The sequence below is a fragment of the Aphis gossypii genome, chromosome 1 (assembly GCF_020184175.1).
Source record: "Aphis gossypii isolate Hap1 chromosome 1, ASM2018417v2, whole genome shotgun sequence".
Classification (NCBI taxonomy): Eukaryota; Metazoa; Arthropoda; class Insecta; order Hemiptera; family Aphididae; genus Aphis; species Aphis gossypii.
In genome coordinates this window covers 45,445,339-45,470,618 of record NC_065530.1, presented here as the reverse complement: position 1 = coordinate 45,470,618, position 25,280 = coordinate 45,445,339, and the positions used below count along the sequence as shown (strand labels likewise).

The 25,280-nt window shown below is 22.9% G+C and overlaps 1 protein-coding gene across 3 annotated transcripts in view; it reads right to left on the bottom strand.

Annotated features, from left to right (window-relative positions):
* Window positions 1-18,902: 18,902 nt before the first annotated feature.
* The window catches only part of LOC114128079 (regulating synaptic membrane exocytosis protein 1), a 184,689-nt gene continuing 178,311 nt past the window's right edge, over window positions 18,903-25,280 (bottom strand). For 2 of the 3 annotated variants that reach the window (XM_050202711.1, XM_027992491.2), the window contains exons 18-25: window positions 23,542-23,705; window positions 23,313-23,471; window positions 23,039-23,218; window positions 22,819-22,980; window positions 22,626-22,710; window positions 22,490-22,548; window positions 22,302-22,403; window positions 18,910-19,773 (exon numbers count right to left, since the gene is read on the bottom strand). In XM_050202711.1, coding sequence (XP_050058668.1) covers window positions 19,472-19,773; window positions 22,302-22,403; window positions 22,490-22,548; window positions 22,626-22,710; window positions 22,819-22,980; window positions 23,039-23,218; window positions 23,313-23,471; window positions 23,542-23,705 — 1,213 coding nt within the window. In that variant the 3' untranslated portion in view covers window positions 18,910-19,471. Of the gene's footprint in view, window positions 19,774-22,301; window positions 22,404-22,489; window positions 22,549-22,625; window positions 22,711-22,818; window positions 22,981-23,038; window positions 23,219-23,312; window positions 23,472-23,541; window positions 23,706-25,280 lie in introns of all 3 variants that reach the window. The other variant, XM_027992493.2, reaches the window with a different exon arrangement.

Sequence of the window (25,280 nt, the reverse complement as noted above, 5' to 3'; positions counted from 1 at the left end):
AACTTTAACTAATATCATAAGCCATTAATACTATAAAATTGTAAAAAAAAAATATTATATAGGTCATTCGATTTAAGTTATACGTTTATTGAGATAAACGAAAGATGCTTAATAAATCATTGAAAGCTAACAAAATAATTAGTGTCACAGACAAACAATAATTTGTAGTCATAGACTTGCTGCTATAGGTGGAATCGTGGAGAAAGAAATATGAAAAATGTGACGTGAAACTTGTTAGTTAAAAAAAATGGCTTGCCAGTCAAGAAAATTAAATTTTGTTTTATTAATAAAATTTAATAGGTACATTTAATGATACAATGTTTACATAAGATAAAATATTATATATTCCACGATTCTATGATAAAATCATCAAAAATCCACCACTAATTCAGACTTAATAATTTATCAAAAAAGTAAAACTTTTAAATGCAATTAAAATGTAGTTTTCTTTTTATCATATACAATAAAGTAATAATTATTTATAGATAAGAAATATTTAACTACAACAATAATTACTTTACGCATTTATTTGTATTCTCTATCCATATATATATATATATATTATTTTATATGACGAATATATATTTTCTGATTCTTTATTATAGTATAAGGCAATTTTAGTATGCAACAATCGTAATTGTGTGTACAAATATATATATTATATAGCTATGTAAAGGTTTTCTTGATTGAAATGCAAAACTTCGAAATAAACATCTATATAGTAGTAATCTATCTTTTTTTCTGGGATTTTAATTCAATATAATATATCAATATGTTTCAATATCATTATAAGAATTTTATTTTAATTCTGATAGAACTCCGTTTTTTCCCCGTTAAATATTATATGTTTATAAGAAATAAATATAAAAAAAAAAATACAAAATACTGCCTTAATTCAAATTTTGCTCTTCGTATACTAAATTACGAATATTATTATTAATATTATACAAATATTTGCATCTTACTTTTAAAATTATTGAGACTAACAATTGTTTTGTCCAAGTCCTCGAAACAAAAAAAAAATGTTACTAAAAATAAGGTTTGTAATCATATATTATGTTCATGAGTTATAACTTAAGTATAAGTTATCAATAATGACTTCAGCTTTTATAAATAGAATATGGTGAGTAGATATCAATTACTTATAAAATATTATATTTTATTAATTTTTAAAAGTGATAATATAAAATTATGGATTATAACTATTGAAAAATAAACTTAATGTAAATATAATTTAATCGAAATCTATTAATGTCATCAAAATATGATTAGATAAACTTGTGCAATGACACAAACTTATGTTGAACCGTATTTAGTTACTCTATTGATATTTTATATTTATTATCATTTTTTTGTTAGGTACTGTTAAACATTGTAAAATTAATATATTTAATCTATTTTGAAAATAATGATGACTTATATGAATGATTACTCTGATTAATTATCATTTAATAAAATACAAAATTACAAAATACACATGAAATAAGTTAAATATTTAACACATTAATTATGAAAAAATTATTATTAATCATACATTATAAATCATATATTATTATAATATTATGTACACTAAATATTTAGATTACCTATTTATATTAAAACACATTTATCATTTATTTGCTTTGGAATTGATTTTTTAATAATATGAAACTTCTTAACAATACTGAATAAACTGCAGATTTCAATTTATAGCAATGAATACAAAATCAAGTTCAAATGTTATAAACATATTAATAATATTATATAATGTTTACTTAAATAATAATTTCTTATTAGAATATATTATGAAATACTGAGTATACCACTTGTATTATGTAGTTTAATTATTAATGTGTTTTATATTTTCTTAAGTGAGTATATCTACTAAAATATTAAATTTCAACTTGAAATCAAATAAATAGATTAACTTTCTTTAAAACGTGTGCATAGTAATAGAACAAAATAGTTGATTAATAATAATAATTTGCATTATTTTTGTTGAATATTATTTTCGTACTGTTCTTTAAACTTGAAACTTAGTAAACTTTTTATTTCACAATTGTATTTTAATAATATTGTTATGAATAATTTAGTTTATATACAAATTAAATTGTACCTTTATAGTTAGTTGACAATATTAATAATATAAGTACTTTGATAACTTTATGTATAGGTGAGTTCAGTATTTTTTATTTGTTTTAGAATGAATTGAATACGTATGTTTTAAGTAGTATTCTTCGAACTAATGTAATCAATTGTCATAAAAGACTTAACTGGTTTGAAATACTTGAGCATTTTTTTATTTATTTATTTATATTTCCTAAAAACGTGCTGTGAGTGTACATGACATTTTTTTAAATTACATTTGTTAAACTATAATCCGATCAGATATCTACTGCGGGGTTTGAACTCAAATACTCCTCACCAGGTTACCTCTTCGATTGACGTATTGAACGATCAAATACGTCCAAAATTACTAATTACCTTTTTGAACCTTTTTTTATTAGCAATATATGACAATATTTTTTTTCCTCGTGTAACTGCTGCGCTGCAAAATCAGGATGACATACCTTCAATATAAGGAATAAAAGCGAAATAATTTGAAACATATTATTTATTAAATCTGTGCATATCTATCATAAGATATAACGTCTGTCAAAATAATATGCTTAAAAACATGTTAATAATTCATTAATGTTATTGAAGGTGTTAACTCATACGTCTACTTCAATAATTTTTATTGTATTTTTATTTTTGTTATTAATGACAAAATATAATATCTATATTATATCTATATTATAATTTATATCAAATAAATCTTATAATAAACTACTTAAAAATCGTATTGGCTATTGATTTTTAATGTTTTGAACATAGTATAACATTATAGTTTTTAGACACATTTACTAATGTGCATTCTTATTTGTTACTAAAGAAAGTATAATTTAAACACACGTATAAAATTGTGGATTTTTTATAATATTAATATGTTGGAATTCATTTTAATAAGTATATTATTTATAATATATACACATTAACCTTGTGATTTGAATTTTCTTTGATTGCTATTATAAGAACATCATATTTTTACATCGAATATAATACAAAAAAAATATTGAAATATGAACATATTTTATCTTTGTTAAATAAACAATAAACTGATGTAGTTTTTTTTGTATAAAAATATTTTCGTGAGAAATAAATAAATCCAATATCTGGTTCCAGATTTAGTTTTTTTAAAGGTATCTAAAAATGAATAAAAGAAAATTGCATTTTTTTCTGGGTCCACAAAATTATTTTTAAATTAAATTTTCAAATCATTAACCTATACAAATTAAAATCTTTACGTTAAATTGAAACACATGACTGGTATATTATAGAATGAAGGAAAGTAAAACGAATTTTTATAGTCAGTATTTAGTAATTAACTAATAGATATATTACTATAGTGATGATACAATTAGCATTTTTAATCATTAATAAAATAATTTACTCGGATAATAAATGGAAAAGAAAGAATAATATGTATTTTATTTTTTGATAAATCCACGATTGGTGTGTATAAAAACTTTGCTTTATATTCATATTAACTTTTTTTTATTTGTTTAATTACATTCATGATTTATTTTTTTTTTAGCTAAAAAAAAATATTTTTTAAATTTTATCATGTAATTATTGTAACTATATAAAATTCTTGTCTAAACATGTGGTGAAATTTTCAAGAATTTAAAGTTATTTGTTTTTGAGTGATACACAAAAAATTGAAAACCAATTATGTTTAAAAATTACAATTTTTCAAAAATTTTGAAAAATATTAGGAATTTTCAGTAGTCCTACTACTAGATTAATTTTTTACTATAAACCACTTTCAAAGCTTAAGATCAAATAATTTTTTTAATCTACTTATCGTTTACACAGACAAAAAAAAATACAAAATAGTATATTGTTACATCATTATAAATTTGATACATTTATCGCTCCAATTAAAATATACAATTCAATTAATAAAAAACTATTATTGCGTAAACATTAGATTTTTTTTCGTTTCATCCAATTTTTAATGAAAGTGTGGGATATCATTTTAAATTTCCAATTGCATCATATCATCTCTATCCAAAAACTACTATCAAAGTTAAAGATTGAAGCATTAGAAAAGGTCACATGATAATAACACACAAATAATTTTAAAACCAATACAATCACCAATCAGAATTTAAATCAATAAACGGATATAAACTATTATATTTTATAAATATAAATATTTAAATCTTAAATCGTGATTGATGAATTTTATGCCAACTTGTCAATAATATACAATTTTAATAATATTTTAAGTTATAACCTTTGTTTATTACCTTTGTAATATCTCTATATTTCTTCGAACATTAAATTAATTTATCCATTTGTATAGTACATCTAATATAATTTCAAATAATATTGACATTTATTAAACAGACACCATTTATTTTCTAATAAAAAATAAATATAATTGGTATTATGATTTTTAAAATAAAATATTAAATAATTTAGCAAATAATTATATAAATTTAAAATTAAATTGTATAGTAAGTATTTAATAGGAGTTTTTTTGCCTTGTTTTAAAAAAATATATTTAATCCAAAGATCTCGTCAAAGACTGGTATTATGTAAAAATTTTAATTACTTTTGGCACTCCGAATATCTTACTATCTAGATACCGATTTCTATTAGAAACCACCATCAACATTAAAAATTGACACATTTTCAATGCTTCTAAAGTTGACATAAGACACCAAAAAATCATCCTCATCATTTCAAAGCCAATACATTTAGTTTTCTGCTTGGAATCTAAAAAAAATTTAATTGATATAAATTTAATATTTATTTAAAATATATTAATTCCATTTAAGAAGTAATTTAAAATACAATTTTTTAGAATGACGAAATTTAAATCATTCGTTAATACTTGTAATCCAAGACTGTCAATATCAGATATTGCTGTATTTTAAATATTCAGACGAATAAAGAAATAGGATCCAGACAAGTTTTAATTTATTGATGAATCTTTCACAACATCGACATAAATTATTTTGAATGACTAAACATTCAATTTTCAAAACTATAGTTATTTCAATAAATGTTGAATTAAAATATTTTTATTTTTATAAAAATATTTGTTAAATAATAATTGATAACTTTAAATTTTGTTGAAATATTAATTATAATTAATAATTAAAATTACAAATTTTCCACTCTGTTTATACTATTTCCTTTGGCTGTACTTAAAATATAATTTAATCTTATTATGATAAAATACAACATTAAATTTTGATACTAAATTATTTAAATTAGCTTTCAATATTATCCGTAAGTAATTATTATAAACAAAAAGTGTTTTTGTTTGTATATTTCTATTTGTTTGAAAGATTAAGAACGAAATCGAATTTTAATTTACTCAACATTTTCCTTTTTATTTAAAAGTATTTTGAGTCATGATTGGTTTTTCATCGAAAATTACACAAGTAAATAACGATTTAGAATGATGAATAAAAAAAAATATATATGTACAATACATAAAATATTTTGTTTTTGTAGCCATTTTAAATGAAAATCAATATAATAATAAACACATCAAATACAATTTTTTATTGAATTAATTTTTAATTGAATCATATTATGTTATTTTATATTTTATTTTGTCTGTTTAAATATTATTATGAACTATTAAAATTATAGTCGTATAACTAAAAAATAATGTGAACATTACATTATTCGGCATGAGTATGTTATACTGACCATTTTACTTATGTATAATTCTATACGTTAATCATATTATTATAATAGTATAATGCGTAATAATGATATCAATTAATAAACATTGTAGTAAACCATAAACAGACATAATAATAATATAACAATAATATAATAGATAACACGTAAAAAGGAATATTAGATTATGTTATTTGATTGAAACTGGACGATAATGTAAATAAGATTAAAATGTTCCATTGCAAATAATCTCAATTCAATAAAAAAAGTACCTAATGCTAATATTTTTTTCTTTCGTGTTTACAACATTGGTGGCAGATAGTTCATATACGAAAGACTTATAAAAATGTTACTCGTGTATTGTGTTAGTATACATTATGTTATACAAGATTCATATATTATTATACACATACAGGTTTCAAATTCAGCATGTCAATTTGGACACGTCTTATATACATAGTTTAAATGATCATAATTAATGACCCGTAAAAAAATATAATTTAACAAGAAGTTTGTAGTATAATGTATACAGGGAGATCATCTCCTACGCTCTGCCAATGTGTTTTTTTAATTGATAATATATTCAAATTCTGATTTTTAGAATTTCCTATTGAGTACCTATATATATTTCTGACTTTTTTTCTCTAATTTCAAATGTATATAATAAAATACTGGACCATGTATTTTATTCATTTTTATACAGATATAAAAACAACTTAAATGTGATTTTTTACTAAATTTCTAAGAATTTTGACCAAGTTAATAATTATTTAAAAAACGATAAGAACTGAAAAAAAAAATAGAAAAATTATTCATGTAGAGTTAAAATATTTTTAAAATGTTATCAATTTTGTGGTAAAAACGTAGGTAAAGTATCAACTGTTAATTTTTTTTTTTAAAAAATACGCAACAAAACAGTATATTATGAAAAATTGTTTGAAGAGAAATAATTGTTTTATGGGCAAATATTTAATGTCATAAATCATATCGTAAAAATTTGAAATTCAATTGCTCATAAAACATTAATTTAACTATGGTAGAATTATATACCTATACACAAAGTTATAAAAAAAATTGTATTCAATTTTCAAATCTAAGGTATAAAAGCAAAAAAATTATGGATTTCCAGCTATAAAACAATAAGCTTATTTTCAAAATCTTTATAAATTTTGTCAAAATAAACTTTAAACGTTTATGAAAAAATATTGTGACTATTTAGATAATCTTTAACTAATAAATAACAACTTATGAGGAAATTTGAATTACATTTTTAAACATTTATACTCAACGGAGAATTTTTAATTAACATTCCAAGAAAAATACTAAAACAACATTGAAATTTTCATCTCAAATAAAAAACAATATGTAATTTCACTATTTGGTGAAAATTTCTATTATTTATGTTTTTAGTTTTTGAACTACACACAAAAAAAAATTCAATTTTTTCGAGGTATAGATTTGGGTCAAATTCCCTGTTTTTCCTTAGTTTGTTTTACTTTCACCCCCAAAGAATCAACTAGATCCAGTTTTTCAACAGAAACCACCCTTTCTTTTAGAAATGCATAAGATTTTTTTTTTTAAAATCGAAAAATGTTGCATTGCGTACAGATCCAACCACTCCAGTCGTCTGTGGCATGAGTGTTGTTATCATCTGTTTAATAATTACATCACATTAATTTTCATAAGCTAATTACGGATCATTAAAATCAAACAAACCTATCAAAGCTTATCATATATCATACTTGAACGCTTATAAAACTACTGTTAAATATGTTAAAAGGTTCATTTACAGTAATACTTTATTAATAACGATTAATATTTAGTGTACGTTTGCATACAACTGCGGCCTATTATCTGTACGTAGATAATTAATTTTTTAACGCTTCTTACCCTTTTAATAGCTTTCAACGACCGTCCACAATCATAATGATATGATAAACGAATGTGTATTGTTGTTTCCACGGTCTATCACACGTGAATGGATTGTTCACAAGTATCCCATTACTAGAGACAGCAACAGCGTCACACGTTTAATATGACCAGATTAACTCAGAAATTCATCTTTTACATAATATTATAATTATACCATACTGATACCTTTTGTGGTTTCCATGCTAATATTATAAACGACATTCGATTCACAAGACACACATGGTGGCACTGTACAGTTATCTCTCAAAAACATTCCGTGTACATTATTATAATATAACAATAAATAGGTAATAATAATTAATAATTACAGTAGTAAGTCAAAGATTTGTATACATATACATTACAAAATATGTTTGCGTTGAATGAGTGTACAAGTGTAGTAATAATTTTATGTGTATAAAATATGTATACTTCTGTAAATTCAGCTTCATATAGATGTTTGCGATTTTGACGAATTCTAGAACATTTTAGCTTCAAACGCTTATAAAAACATCGTTGTTATTTATTTTTGATGATTTTTTTTTTTATTAAACAATATTTTATGAACATATTCTTTTAAGAAACATACTGTATTCAATCGTAGTTGTTTTTATTCTCGAAAAAAATGTATCATAAATAAGTCGAATAAAAACTAAAATAATATCGAATATTTTCAATGTATCATTAATATCATAAAAATAAATTAAGTATTTTACAATTGTATTATTGAGTCAATAAAATTCTAATAAAAATATTCAGTGAATATTATAAATGTGTGACTATACTTTTTTGAATGTAATATATTATATAACAAAAAATAAAATGTATTTGGCCAAAACTGATTTTAAGTAAATATTTCTGTTTTTTCTTTGTTTGTTTTACGTTTCTTTAGAAAAGTAGGTACCAGGAAATATTTACTCAAAAAGTAACAACTAAATTCAATTTTCTACCAGGAACCTTCATCGCATACTACGCATAGAAAAAAATCATGTTGTTGCAAAACTAATGTCAAGAGTTGGGGGGAATAACTATAATGTATGATCACTAGTAAATAGTATATATAATATTACTCATATAGTCATAACGTACTAAAGAGTTAATCGTTTTATATTTGTTCAACACAAAACCTAAAGAAAAAAAATAATGACATTTTACATCTTAGTTGTACTTTAAACCAGTGTTGTACACTTTCGATAGTTTGAAATACTATTTTGTTGACATGATTTCGTGAGCTATTTTTTGTTTTTTTGTTTTTTAGAGTAATATATTGCATTATTTTTTGGCCCGGATGGTGTGATACTGTAACAATATAGTATTTTATCTTATACCGCGGGCGTTTGTTGTGTACGCACTTTACTTTTGACCAACATATATATAATAACAAAACATCAGTCTATGTCAATTCGACACCACCACCACCACTGCTTGTTTTCTCCTGCGCTTTAAAGCTTTCTAAACTATATATGGCTAGGATGCTAACAAGGAATTTTTCAGGGCTGAAGAAATGGTATTAAACTTACTACTTGCACTAACTTGCTTGAATTCGAATAAACTTCAACACCAACAGATGGTTTATGACTAACAACACTGTTTAGCAAAATTTAAGCTGATAACCATTTACATAGCTTAGATGGCGTAATGTATTTTTGTTTAATTTACAAAACTGATTTTAATGGAAGTAATTTATTATGTTAATGGTTGTAGTAAAAAGTGACGTTTTGAAAACGTATAAATATTAAGTATCATGCATATAATGATATATCTATAGTATGGTTATGTACAGACTATACGGACTAATTATTATTATATTAATATATTTTATAGTATCTTGTTTAATTTTATCGTAGAACTACTATTTTGATATTAAAAAATATATGTTATAAAGTTTTGTATACCTATACATTGTTTTTGATTTTTAGATTTTTTTTTGCAATATAGTTTTAAACATTCTTAATCCATATTTAAGTATAAACACTAAAGAAGTAAATAAATTGAAATTCAGATTTTCATACGATATAATATCACATTTAAATGTATCATATTATAAATAGTAAATAACAGTTAAGATCACCACAATCTACAAAATTGTATTTTTGTTCTGTTTTGAAGTATAATGTTTAAAAAAGTATATTTGAAACATTACTTTTTATTTTATAAAAAATATTATAAATGTATACTTGTCTTATATATAATAAATATAAAACGCTAAAAATGTTCTGTTCATTTTACAATATCAATAATAAATCAAACATCATATTTATACGAGGGTAAAATAAATCTTCAATTTAAGAAACATTTTTTTTTCATAAAAACATATGATACCGTATGAAAACGCAGTTATTATTATTATTATTATTTTTAAATAAACAACAACTGATCGAATATCAAAATATCTATGCAGGTATACATATTTTTTTCTTTTATAATATTTCTTTAAATATAAAATATAAAGTATATTAGTACTTATGTAATACTTAATACTATACCTATCTATGCGGCTGTTACATATCATGGATAGGTAAATGATGAATTGAATTTAATCACTACCGATCCGTGTTTTTGTTTTGCTTATGTGGAAACAAATATCGAATTCACAATCGATAACAACATACTATAATATTATATTAAACAATAACAACATACATTTTTCTCTAGCTTAATACTTAAAATAACATACAGCTATTTTGACATATACAACGAAGAAAAAGTATTGATTGAATTGAAAAATAAAATAATTTAACGTACATTAAATGTATGAACGTTAAACAATTATAACATTATTAATAATTATATTATTTAATAGTATATTTCTTTATATGTATATAGTGAAACAAGTATATTTTAGAATACAAATTAATATTATAATTAATTAATCAATAAATCTGGGTATAATATTTAATTGAAATGTCCCAAAGTAATTAAATCTTATAGTTTAGATGTTCTTCAGTATGTAGTTAATTAATCGCTTAATAATAGACAAACGTACTTACAAATCAATTCTTCTATATTTATAAGTAGATTTGCTTATTTATAGTGTTTAGTAAGATAATATAAAAAATAATTATGTTCTGTAAAAAAATCATTCAGCAATAGAAATCTGTGAAGCTTTTTATTTTAAAAATTAAAAACTTTAATACAAATCCAGAGATTAAACACTTTTATGCATACACATTTTAGTAAAAATAAACTATAACAAAAAAAAAAAATATATATATAGTATGAAACTTATGCTACCATTATGATGAGAACAAAGTGCAATAAGAAAATGTCATGAAAAAAGTAAAATATTCCTAATTATAAAAATGTAAATACTATAGAAATTGTATTAAGAAAGAACAGTACCTACGCTATATATGTAACAATAGCTTAGAAACTAATTTTTAATTATAAAAAGCAACGATGTATTTTTAATGAATTACGAAACTCGAAACTTAACCGTTTTAATCTTAATATAATAACACGAAATGATTTTTTTTTTTTACTAAGACACTAATTTACTAATTTGAGTTTTTTTAATTGTACGTTCATATAATTTAAAATACTAATAAGCTATAAAAAGTATAAGATTTATGTACGAATTGAAAAAATTATAAAACACTTGCAATAGTTATAAGTAATAGCTATAGTGTATCGAGTCTATTAGTTAAACTTTCATTGTTAAACTATTAATTAAATCATAATACAGGGTGCGGCATAAGTCGGTTCCCCAATTAACACAACAAATTAAATATGTATATTGTACATAGATTTATTAGATATTATAATAATAAATTAATTATTAATAACAATAATAAGCAGTTTTGCGATAACAAAACAGCGGGAACCGACTTATGCCGCACCCTGTATAATCCGTCTTATACATCTAATATTTCCCATATTTTGAATATTTAAAGTTTAAAAAAATACATTTTTAAAAATCAATAATGAACTGGAATAAAGTAGAATTTACAAGCTGAAACTTCATTCAACATCACACTTGATATTATTATTATTATTAAATATTAATCTCTGCATACCGGAGCCTATTAAAAAGGAACAGTTAACTTAACCTAATCTAACCTAGATATATGGTGTTAACATAAAAGTTAATAAATTATTATTGCTTTTACTATACAATATTTATAACCCTTCAAATCGGTGAAGATTTGTTGTCTTTTTGATGTACAGTATAAGGTAAATTTATCGATCATCGAATCTGGCATTTTTCCTAAACTAAAAAGATTATGTCTGTACGAAAAAATCTTAAAATTGCTTTTTTTCTAAGTCATATAATCAATATTATGCTTATAACGATTTATTTAAAATCGTTATTCAAGTTAATCATTGTTCACTGTATGATAAAATCTACATCACATAGGTAGTGCCAAACTACGGGGAATAGTTTATTATAATATGTTAATAAATAAAAGAATAATAAAAATTATACGCTTAATATAATATTATATATGTGTTAAAATATAAAATATACTCGTAGGTAGCTACTTTTTATTCACATTTTTACATTTAAAATATTAAATAAAAGTGACACTACGTGTGTTATGTATAGTATAAGCAGGGGATCTGTAACTTTGACAATATTGTATAACACAACATATTATCAAATTGCGTTTGAATTGTTTTTCACATCACATATACAACTTCTTAGCACTAATATTTAAGTGAAATAGTAATACTTCCGTTATTACTTTCCTTAAATTAGTTTGTTGTTTAACTGTTCACTGCTGTAGGTTTTATACATAATACACCGTATCAGTAATATACAGATAATATATAATTTAGGTGAATAATAAAAACATAACATTATAGCTTTATAAAAATAATAGTATATATTATTGTAACTGCTACTATAGTTTTTTCAAGATTTAAGTCGTGGCTAACACGAAACTGCTTATTGATTTCGCAATGCAAGTATGTGGGCTTATTTTGTTTAAGTGTTGTTAAAGAACTTGAAAATGTAAATAGCTTGATTGGAAATTGATATTTATTATTTTAATAATTGTTGTAAAATAATCATTAAGAAAAAAAAACTTAAAACTAGACATCAATAAGATATTTTTTATAAGTTTTTTAGTGGCTAACATTGTCCATTGGTTATAAATAGTATTTAAAATCAATTGTTGTTAGTTGAAAATAGAACCTGCATTTAAACCTTTCACAAAAAGTAAAGATAGAAGCTTTTGTACTTGGGCGGTTGAATTACATTACGTAGTTTGATAAAAAGTAAGTTTAAATTACAATTAAAATATGAAAAAGAAATTATTATGGAATTTACAATGTTTTGTAATTTTTAAATTATAAATATAATATTATAAATCTAAAATCACTATTATGATATTATGTGTAATAAAGTGTTGACTTCATTTTTATAAAACAGAGAGAAAATGAGATATTTATCTTATAATAATTATAATATTATAATGTGTAATATGTATAGGTATTAAACTAATGAAAAAAAAAATAAGTGCCTAATATATAAAACGTAAAGTGATGGATTGAAATCGTGAGCAATCCATTACAGCTATTATATTATTATCTTCTTTTATTTTTAACTGTTAAGGTAGCTGTAGTTGATATTCATGTTAAAAAAATATTCTAGAATAATTTAAAATAAAAATTTTAAATTTACTAAACCAAATACTAAAAATGTTGATTAGGGACTGTGTTCATAAATTATAATCAACAATACCAAAAGCAGGATAAAAATATAAAACTAGCTACAAAAATACGAGGAGTTTTTTTGTTGTATTATAGGTGTCAAGCGTATTTCGATTGAGTACACTGTAATTAATGTATTAAGTTCGAAAGCAATAATAAATAACTGTAGGTTAAGGTGCAAATTATTTGTGTATGATGTAGTACCTATACGATTAATGAAAAACCTTTGAAGCAACTGAGCTATACAAGCACGGTAGTGTGTTTTATTTAGTATTAACTGGTTTAGACTGGGTTCAAACTTAAATTCCAAAGATAGTATGCATAGGAAAACGCGTATATTGATATTATTAACATTGAAATATTAAATACTATGAAAAAACTATGACAATAAAATTGTTCTCAATGAAAAAAAGTTGTTAACACTATCAGTTATTTAAAAATTATTTTAAATATTACAAAAATAGAAATTGAAACAGCATAGTTTTTGTTCAGATAGACCAACTTCTAGATAATAGATAAAACATTTTGCCACATCATGGAATCTTAAAATTGAACGTTAAGTGTATTTTATATATATATATAATTCATACCAAATTACCAGATTCCTCATATCAACATTTGGTGTCCTGTAATAAATATTGTTGATAGCCAAATAGAACATTTTCAATGTTAAAATTTACTATAGTTTCAAGAATAATGTATTTTTTTATTATAATATTATTTAAATAATTCAGATAACTTACTGTATTTTAGTAAGGTTCAACTATAATCCATATATTTATTCGTAAAATACGATCTGAATATTAATAATTAAAAATAATTTGTATTATTGTATTATATAATTAGTTTCTAGGAAAATTTAATTGATGCTCTCTAGCGTACAATTTATATAACCGAATGGTTACAACAATATCCATACTATCACGCTAGAATGCGAGATTAAAGTTTGATGAAATGCTGCAATTCCAACAATAATATTATTCATAATATAATATTACAGTATGATGGTAATTAATAATCTTTGCTCAAAATTCAATTTTTACAGTTATTATTATAGTATTGTATTGTAATTTTTGATTGGTCAACGATGAATAAATGTATAATTGTATTATAATTTACAGGTATTCGGTGAAGTTGTCGTATTGACTATTGAGTACAGAACTACAGACAAAAAAATTGTTTTAGTGAGAAGTGGCACGCACTCTAGTGATAAAACGTTTTTAGCAGCTTTCAGTTTTAAATTCCCTATAAGAGATTGCGCAAACTAAATAGAAAATACAATAGTTTATTTGAAATCTATAGTCTATTATATGGATGCTTTAAAAAATGCAGAGATGACCAATAATCAGTTATATACTGAGTCATAGTGTAAACGAATTACACAGTTTTATACCAAAAGAAACTATTGAAGAAAATGTATCAAAAAAAGAGGTAATAATCAATTAAATAATAAATTACACAGGAGTCACTTATTAAAGAAAACATAACGATACATCACAAACAGCAAGGAATATATAAATCATTTGTTTTAATTTAATGTATTAGTCTAATAATTACATCTAATAATTTTAAAAAAGATAAAATAATAGTGTAATATTACACTATGGAATATTATGTAGATATTTATAATATTTTTGTGGTTAGAATAATTTATTTATTACTATACCTTGATTAAAATTGAAATAAACTTATTTTAAAATAAATGAATTTTAATAGTTATATATTTATAAATATAGGCTAACAACCCACATATATAATCTTTTGTGATATATATTTTATCATTGAAAACATTTTCAAAACCTTCATTTAGGTGCATGCTTTCAATTAATTTATACAAACACTCAAAACTTACTGCCATACTGCATTACTACATAGAAAATCTTCTTTTTCTTTTTTTATCATTTTATGTTTTATTTATAATAGCTTTGACTTCATATCCTTAATCACTTTAATTTGTGATCGGAGACTCCGGCATTATGTATAATATAATAGATTGTATACCATACATAATTATTCAGTTATAAATCAATGTAGGTATTTGCAGGCTCCAATCCATCACAGATCTGAAATCAGTTCTACGACTCATAGAAAGTGGTAGGAAAAGTGGAAAGACTTAAATAAAATATACACTTTAGATTATAAAAATAATTTTTGAATTCTGTAGTTCATCTATACGGGACATATGTTTATGAGTGTGTGAGTAGGACTTGACATTACTTCTAATATATTATACTTTAATATTTTTATTTTATGACCGGCGTATGGTTAAATGTGCAAAAGGAAAAAATGTTGAAGAAGATACTTGAGTCATTTTTAACTCATATCATTCGAATTGTATACCATATCATAGACGAGTGAAATAAAATGCGCAATATTTAATTGCATATACCTACCACGTAAATTAAATAATTTAATTTTTTTAAAACTCATAATGTACCTATGTAAAAGTTTTAACTTTCGTATCCACGAATAATATTTTAGAATATTGTAATAAAATAATTAACATAGTTATTCATATTTTACTAAGTATGTAATTTTATCAAAATTTAAATATCAAATGTTTATAAAGAAAATTGTGCTCATATAGTTATATATTATTTACATTTATTTTATTTCAGTATAAAATACTCATACCATTAACCTTTCATTCAATTGTTAAGTATTAGTTTGAAAAATATAATATTTTATAAATTATTAACTAAAAAATATTTTATGAATATTTATGATTTTGACGAGTTTTGTCAATTTTTGAACTAAATATTAAATATGTTTATGTAGGTACTAATAATATGATTAATAATAATAATTATTATTATTGTATTTATAGTAATACCTACCTAATTAAAAAAGTAATCGGTATTTTCTATAGAAAATGAACAACAATCATCATATCTATTTATAAAATAACAAAATACATATTTAATAAAATTACCTAACAATCAATTTAACATAACAATAATTGGATTTTATTTAAATATAAGTATAAAAATATTTGCAATTTAAAGAAATTGAAATTGAAAATTTATTGTAAGCAAACATAATATGTGTTAAAAAAAATTGTATAATTGTAAATTGTATTTCCTAATGTAAAAGAACTATGTGTCAAATGTCAGCCAGTGGCCAACGCTGCCGAGGCTTACTTCTAAAAAAAAAAAAAAATATTTGCTATTTAATGACTTATTTTGAGTTCCCATCTGAATTTCTCTTTAAATAGTTTGTATTGATTAAAGGTTAGAATAGTGCTACCTACTCGAGGTTATTAATTAAACGCTGAATACATTTTTTTTATTATTATTATTAATTTTTATTTTATAATTCTGTTGCTTACAAATATGTAATTCGAACATTGTATAAATTTAAATATTATCTTTTATTTATTGTCTTACCATGATATTTATCTATAAAAAGGAAAGAAGCTAGATAATTGTATAATTTTATATTACATAATAATAACAAACAATATTATTGTTTAAAACATGTTTATTATAATTGATAAATATTTGTTTTTTCTAACAGCTAACATTTACGCTAGTATACATATTTTAAATAAATATATTATTATATTATCATGAGTTTGATATATTTTTTTAGGTCCTACATATTGTGATTCAATAGTTTCGAGTAAAGATTGTCATGAATTTAATTGTACAATAATATGAACAAATCTATATAATAAAATATCAAAACAATAAACATTAAAAAGTTAAATAATAATAACAAAATAATATCACTATTGAATAACGAACATATTCAAAACAGTGACATAATTATAATCAAATGGTAACTTTCGAAACATAACAAAAATTACAAATTATCAGTTTGGTAAAATTGAAATAAGACCGGTGTTAATAGATAGGAATCACAATTCTTTTTTCCTTAAAATATTTATACAATAAAAACAAAACCGTACACGAGCTATACTTATAAAGATTTCCATAATATGTATGTAATATTATTATTAACTATATAATTTGAGTAGTAATTATTGTTATCTGATCATTCTACATAAAAGTGGCGATCAAACACAGCAGATCAACTAAAACAAAATTAATAACATGTTTTTCACCGTGTTAAAGCGCCATATTAATTATTATAGAGTTTGTATATCCAAAACCGTATCAACTGTAAATACATATATAATAATATAAAACATTTAACTACTTATAGGCACTAAAAATCTACGCCAGAAATGTATACAATATTATTGTTGTAGTTTTCAATTTACATTACAATAATTTGTATAATATCTATATCATGTATAAATTATATTATTCTAAGTATTGTATCAATAATAATTACGTATATATATGAGATTGTCTCAATAAAATCGTTTTACTAGACAGTCAATAAAAATACGACTTATATTACATCGTGTCACTATAATATTATTATATAGGTACCTAATTTAACTTAGTTTAATTTATATTTTATGGCAAAATATTTTCATAAACCCGCGTGGATTTATTACAAACATTTTAAACATTGCAAATGTTAACTTAATTTAAAAACTCAAATAGAAATATAATTATATTCAAGACATTACGTTTAGTTAAACAAACAGTAAAAATTTTTATTAACATAACGTAAAAAATAATTATTGAAATTACGTAAATAATTCTTTATATAACAGCATAACAATTACAATAGATAAAAAAAAATGATCGAAGGAATGATATAAACTAATAAATTAAGTACACAAGTAAAAATACGTATAAATATATAAACTTTAAGATTTCTGAAATGTACACTTGCTATGTTTACATTTGTTATTCAATTTAATTACATTATTATTAACCGTTAACTTACATACATTTTTTTTACTACCTACTATATATTCATATCACAACTAATACGAACAATAAATATAATATTATTCTAGTTATTTTGCTCGATAATTATAATTTATAATCATAAGCTCATAGAACTATTTGAATGTGTTTTAACCTAACCATTTTGATCCTAATAAATGGTCCCATATTTATGTTATGGTTTAAATAGCTCATAAATGATTGAGTCATTATTATTATATTGTATCCAAATAAAATGTCTATCATTTATTTCTTTATTTAATTTTATATAATATGTAGGTAATAAATCAGTTTTTAAAAAATAAAGACAACTCAAAACACTATAGAATATAGATGATGAAAAATAAATTATTGATTAAGTAAACCGTTCTTAAATCTGATTAAATACTTTAAATACTTAATTAAAAATATTCAATTATTGATATAAATATGTGTGTGTTTTACATAGTGTATCGGTTCTAGACGTTCTAGTAATATAATAATAATATGTACGTTACGTTGTATATTATTGGAAATAACTAAATGTTAGCAGTTCAATATTTCAATAGTATGATAATGTATATTTTCAAACAATAATCTATTATAAAAATGATATATATAAAAAAAAATTATTATTTGTGATTTAAATAGATATTTATACAATTGATAAGATTTAACTGCAATCATAAATATAGGCATAATAATTAGCAATATTATGCATGTTATTGCGATTATGACTTTTAAATAATATCACTTAACGTCTAAATTTATTTTTCTATACCTATAGGTATTGTAAAATTTATAGCAACATTTAAAATAATCTAATTTTCGATTTTTGATTATGATATTATAATTAATACACGTATTAATGGATTAAATGACCATGGCATTTCAATTTTTAAAACCAATATTTATTTTAAATCAAAATACTATAGCTTAAACTGTTTTAACGACAATTGTTCTTTAGTGAGTTATAAATATTTTGAAAGTTGAGTAAAATTGAAAAAATATACTGGAATATTTTTTTTAGAAACTATACGATGTTTCAAAAAAATTTAAATTAATTACAAAAGAATATATTTTTATCCGAACATAAATTAAATTGGTTTTTATTATATGGTTTTGTTCATTAATAGGCTTACGATATATTTTGTAAATTTTATAGCTAGGAGTCCAATAACATTATATTAGTGTAAGTTTTAGAAGTTTAATAGATACATAGTGTACATTACAGGATCACAATATAATATGATGATAACAAAAAAAAAACCTCAGAGAAAACAATTAATACATAATTACAGTTCCCAAGACGTTAGTACTTGGAGGTAAGTTGATATATATATATATATACATACAAATATTAATTACAAATGACATTTCATGGCATAGCGTCACGGAGAGTCATTGGAGTCTGAGCCTAAACTCTGTATAGGAAAAAGTGGATACCATCCTTCAGTGACCTGTGTCAGCTTCAGTGCGTCGAGGGTGACTTCGGCACCACCCAAACCTTGGTTGTGTTCAAATCCTTTTTGCCTCTCCCAAAGCATTACTAGTAGTGACCTGCCCAACACATCGCAAGCAGAATACCTAAGTGTTTGGTTGTATTCCGGGTTGCAGTTGTGTCGGACCACGCGAGTTTTACGTTTCTGTAACCAACGATCGTTTTCTCGGAGATACGTTTTCACGTAAGTATCTAAACACAAAAAAACAAAAATAGATTATTCAAGACGTTAAACTCAAATTGGACATAATATGGAAATCTGCAAATGAAAAAAGAAAAGTTTAAACGAGATTTAACTCGGTTTGAATCAAATCTAGTGTAATAAATGTTAACGATAAAATTTTAAATATGAAATGATTTATGCCGTAAAATATTTAAGTATCTACTTTATACACTAAACACAAAAATACGATAAATTATATGATTTCAATTTAATTAGGTATTTTATAAATTTCCCGTGATATTTAGTCACTCTTATAGTATAGCTAATTTATACCATACTATATTTTAGTGTTATTAATTTTTGAGTCAATACTACATTTCCGTAAAACAATGTGAAAATGTTCATGGTAAAATACACATGAATTATAGTAGTTTAAAATTAATCTAAATATTTTCTAAATCCATTGCTTTTAATCAAATTCAAAATATATTACATAAACATTTAAGTCATTTAATATTAAGTTATTTATCACAATGTTTGAATTATAATAATAAAATAACTAATATAACTAATCATAATTTAAATATACAATGTCTTCCACATTTTAATTTCAAACATCTGTAAAAAAAATGATACTTAATATAGACATTTTTGTATTTCTTAGTTTCAATATAAAATACTTATTATTAATCGTGTATTAAATTTTTAAGTCTGAGTTATATAAATTGAAAATTTAATACAATTTCTTCTAGGTACAAATTAATTTAAAATTTTCGTGACTTGGATGAATTTGATGAACATTTAAAATTTAAGTGCTGATATAAAAAAATAATATTCCCTCTATGTAATTGTATAATATCTGTACCTTTATTAGTATTATATACATATATATATAATGTTAGAAGGAAATGTATATTGCATTTTCAAAATTGTTTACCATCAATATTTTTTTTTTTAAAAAACTTAACATTTTTTATGCACATAAGCAGCTCGAAAAATTCAAAATATTTTGAAAATTGTATTGTTTATAGAAAATAATTATACAAATATTTGGTAAATTTTTTTTTTTTTTTTGGTAAATCTACAGTTATTATTTTTTGAATTACAATAACATATTATCAAAAATTGTACGAAGAGAAATATCCATTATCAGCACTAAAATGTTTTAAAATCAAACATTACCGATTTTAAAGTAAATTAATTCGGCATTGTTTTCTGAATTTACCACTTTTGTATTTAAACGACTATCTATACAATCCAAACAAGTCCGTCTAATAATGGCATACTAAGCTCATAGTTAAATGAGTCTGCACAGTACGCACTTACGTGAATATTATGATGATGGTGTTCTTAAAATACGTTGAATAATTAAGTGAAAATTTAAATTTTAAAACTTCTAAGTGTGATTTTAATGTACTGCTATGTATATGAATGCAACCGCGTATGCTTTTAGCGTACTTATTTTGTTGTCGTTCTTTGCGTAGTCACGCCCACAAGGGAAATGCTTTTACAATTTATTATTATTAGTTATTACCACGTGTGTTTAGTTAAATACCTACCTATAATAAACGCAATGTATAAACTTTAATGGAGTTAAATATGAACCCAGTCTTATGTTAATATAATATTGTTTCAAGTTTATATTTTTGTTTTTGTATTTTACCTAGTTAAATATTTTTCTTATACTATGGACACATTTAAATTTAATACTACTGGTTACAATGTAATGATTATCATGATTTATAATTTATTATTGTTTATTTATTTTATTATTTTTTTTTCTAGTGATATTTAAATATTTTATGCAACTCGAAAGTTCCATAAATAAAAAGTCTAAGAATCGCTGAGTTAGATAGTATAATAATATAAGGTATTGCATCGAATAAGCGAACTGGTTGGAATACTTTTCGCACAAAAATGGCCTTTGCTTTTTCACCCATGTTCTTTATAACCAAATATTTTAAAATTATTTTCCTTGTTTACATATGAATGTAAAAAGCATTTTTCCTGCCATTCTATTATCAAGACTCTGGAAAACAAATTTTTAAATTATTATTCTTATAAAGTCGTTTACTTTAACTGTATAATTGTTAAAATATTAAGCGAAATTAAACATCGTATTATATTTCTATGTTAGTTAAATCAGTATACTACAGAGGATAGACTATATTAATAACATGTATTTTATAGATACAGCCTACCACTGATAAAGAATTTAAGTAATTTATTATTTATAAATTATTTTTTTGGCTTTTCAGAAAACTGAAGAGCAAAATTGTAGAATTTATCAAAACACAGGAGAAATTAATTTGTATAATATTATTCTATGTAGTGTGATAATAAACTAAATAATTTACTAATTGCATTTAAAAAAATGTTAAGTAAATATTTCATATTATAATCTTGATTGGAAAAAGTATATAAAAAAATGTTATAATTTGCCTTGGTAAAAAAGGAAAACCATTTTAAAATATTTGGTAAAAATAAAAAAGAAATGTTTGAGGAAAAGAAATCTTTTACATTTGAACAAACATATTTTCATTATTTCACAATTTACCTGGTGGTGAATCTTCGGCTCTGATTCCACGCGCACACACCACGTCGACTTCAAGCTGACCTTTGGTCATTAGTAATCCTAGTTTAAGTTCAATATGACAACCTATTTCATATATCAAAAACCGTTAATCTTTATTCATATTTAATTCATTGGTATAATACATCCACCACTCATATACTACACGTTACCTGAACTTATGCCGTATCCGCGTGGCATAATTTGGCCAGGACCAAGTCGAATGGAATCACTGAAATTCAAATAAAAATTTATTTTATAACAATATTCAGTATAATAAACTTTTAAATTATTGTTTACTATACATACCTAGGTTGCTCGTCTTCGTATTTGGACGTCGGTTCAGGTTTTTCCATAACAGACTCTTTATGTGGTCGCATACACAGACTACCCCCTTTATCAAAAAAAAAAAAAAAAATATAACGTGACATTTTCTCATAGTGAACGAATATGATATGTTTTATTTGAATATAGTATAAATTGCAATGATTAAATTAATTACTTCGCATTCCTCTTTTATCACCACAAATGCTCATACTACGACCGAGTAACTCTCCTTTTACTGCTTTTAAATTTTTGAGGATCTCATCTGGATCTTGTCGAGGGGTGCACGAACTTCTGCGTCGACTCCTGTTCGTGTAGGGAGTTGTCGTCAGCTCAGGATCTGCGTGATTTCAAAGACGTATAAACTGAGAGGATAAGTAATGAAAACTGAAATTTACCTTTGTCGGTGTTTTGTATTGATTGGAACGAACTACGACGAGATCCAGGCAATGACCGAGAAAAATCCTTGTTCAGCTGATACGGTTCAACGTCCAGCTGTTCTGATTGGCTCGACCCTCGGCGAGAGTTCGCCATGTAAGCGTGATCTGGATGTAAGAATCCATCAAGTTCGCGTTCCTCTACAATTTATGGTATTATATTAAAATGTTAGATTAAGCCAATAAAATAAAATAGTCAAAGGTATAGTCTATATCTATCTAATACAATATGTACCAGATACTGAACGTATTTGACTCCGTAATCCTCCTTTTCCAGTCTCTGAAATTGAGCTTCTAGGCGATTTAGAGGCTTTGCTATGATTCGGTGACTCCAATTCATACCATATCATTGCGTTGTCCAAAAGTGCATTTTGTAAATTTACTACAAACTCACCTATAAAAATAAAGAAAATCAAATAAACGGAAACCATTTTTTTTTTATTATTATTTTTTATTCATATTACCTAATATTACGTCCTCTTTATCTGGTCTGTAATCGTAAAGTATAACTTCCATTTGTTTTTCGATTAGTGTCTCAGAACGAACATTTGGCATTTCAAGTGTGGTATTCCATATAGGGTTTAGTGACGGTTCTGCGACATCGGTCCTGACAATATTTGTCTCCACACTGGAACGTAAATTAAATAAAAATTATCAAAATAAATCGATTATATCAATAATTTTACATTAATAATATGATAATATATGCTATAAATATAGACAATTTTTGAAAGCTATGAAAGCTAATATTATGTATAATGATATCATAAGTAAATTTTATGGAAAATAGTATTTATATATTTTGACAAACTATTATGATTAATGGTTAAAATATAATATTTTTTATAGGTAATAATATTATAAAGCTGGTTAAAAGCATTATAAACATAAATAGGAAAATGATGTCAAATATGTTTCTTAACTAATATAATGGAATTTTTGTTTTTTAGTCATTTATAGATAATTCTAGAAACCAGAAAATAATTTATTATCGATAATTATTAGTAAATCTGTATAAATTAAGCTATGCTATATAAATACTATTGAATGTGAAATATAAATATTATAATATAGTATTTATAATTAATTTGATTGTGGCATAAAATTAAACTTATACTATAATGATTTTAATAAAACAATAGATTTAGTAATGCAAACGAAAATAAAAAGTTTAATTTAAATAAGAGAAAATTTAAAATAAAACGGGATTTGGAATTTCTTTGGTTAAAAATTAAAAATACATATTTATGTTTATGTGATTATGATGATAAACAAAAAGATAAGTAGGAATATTATTTTAATAAATTAACTGGGAAATGAAAGTACACTTCCGATTATTTAATGTAGGTACATTGTAGGGTTATTGTATTATTTTCCTCTTTTAAAATAATTATTAATTCTTAAGGAATATCATATTTTTAATATCTACAAAATTATTTTATACTTCAGATGAAATTATACTGAATCCTGAAAAATTAATTAAGTATATTAAAATATGCAAAAAGAAGGGGAATAGAAATATACAGGAACATAAAATAATTGTTTTTTCTCCTGAAAATCCAAACGTAGTTTTTAATTATTTTTATAGTTCAATTAGTTTTTAAAATTATGAAATTATTAATTAAAAATGTTTATTAAGTATGAACGTAATTTGTGTTAATCTAAAATTTAAAATTGTAAGTAGGTTTACGTTTTAAATTTACGAAATATTTAGTAATTATAAGCAGTACCTACTCATAATACAGTGATATAATATAATATATATAATATTATACATGTACAATGCTATTTAGAATTTAATAATGCATAGTAATAATAAGTTGGTATTAAATATTCAAAAATTATTCTTCAATTTAAATACTTATTTTAGTGGTACTAATTAAATAAATTGCAAATTGTACCAAATAAATTCAAACCATCAAAAAGAAGGATTAATAGCGTTGAAACTTTTCTTTTAAATGTAATTAACTTATTTATTAAAAAGCCACCTAAAAAACTATTTAAAAATAAAATTGTATTATTCAGCAGGTATTCTATTAAATATGAAACGAAGAGAAATAGCAAAAGCGTAAAAATTAGTATAATTAAATGAAAAAATAATTCGGTATTCATACGACGTATACACACACCTAAAAATATATAATACATTTATACAATGATGTACAATGTTCATTTATAAAAAATACTATAAGTAAAAATATTA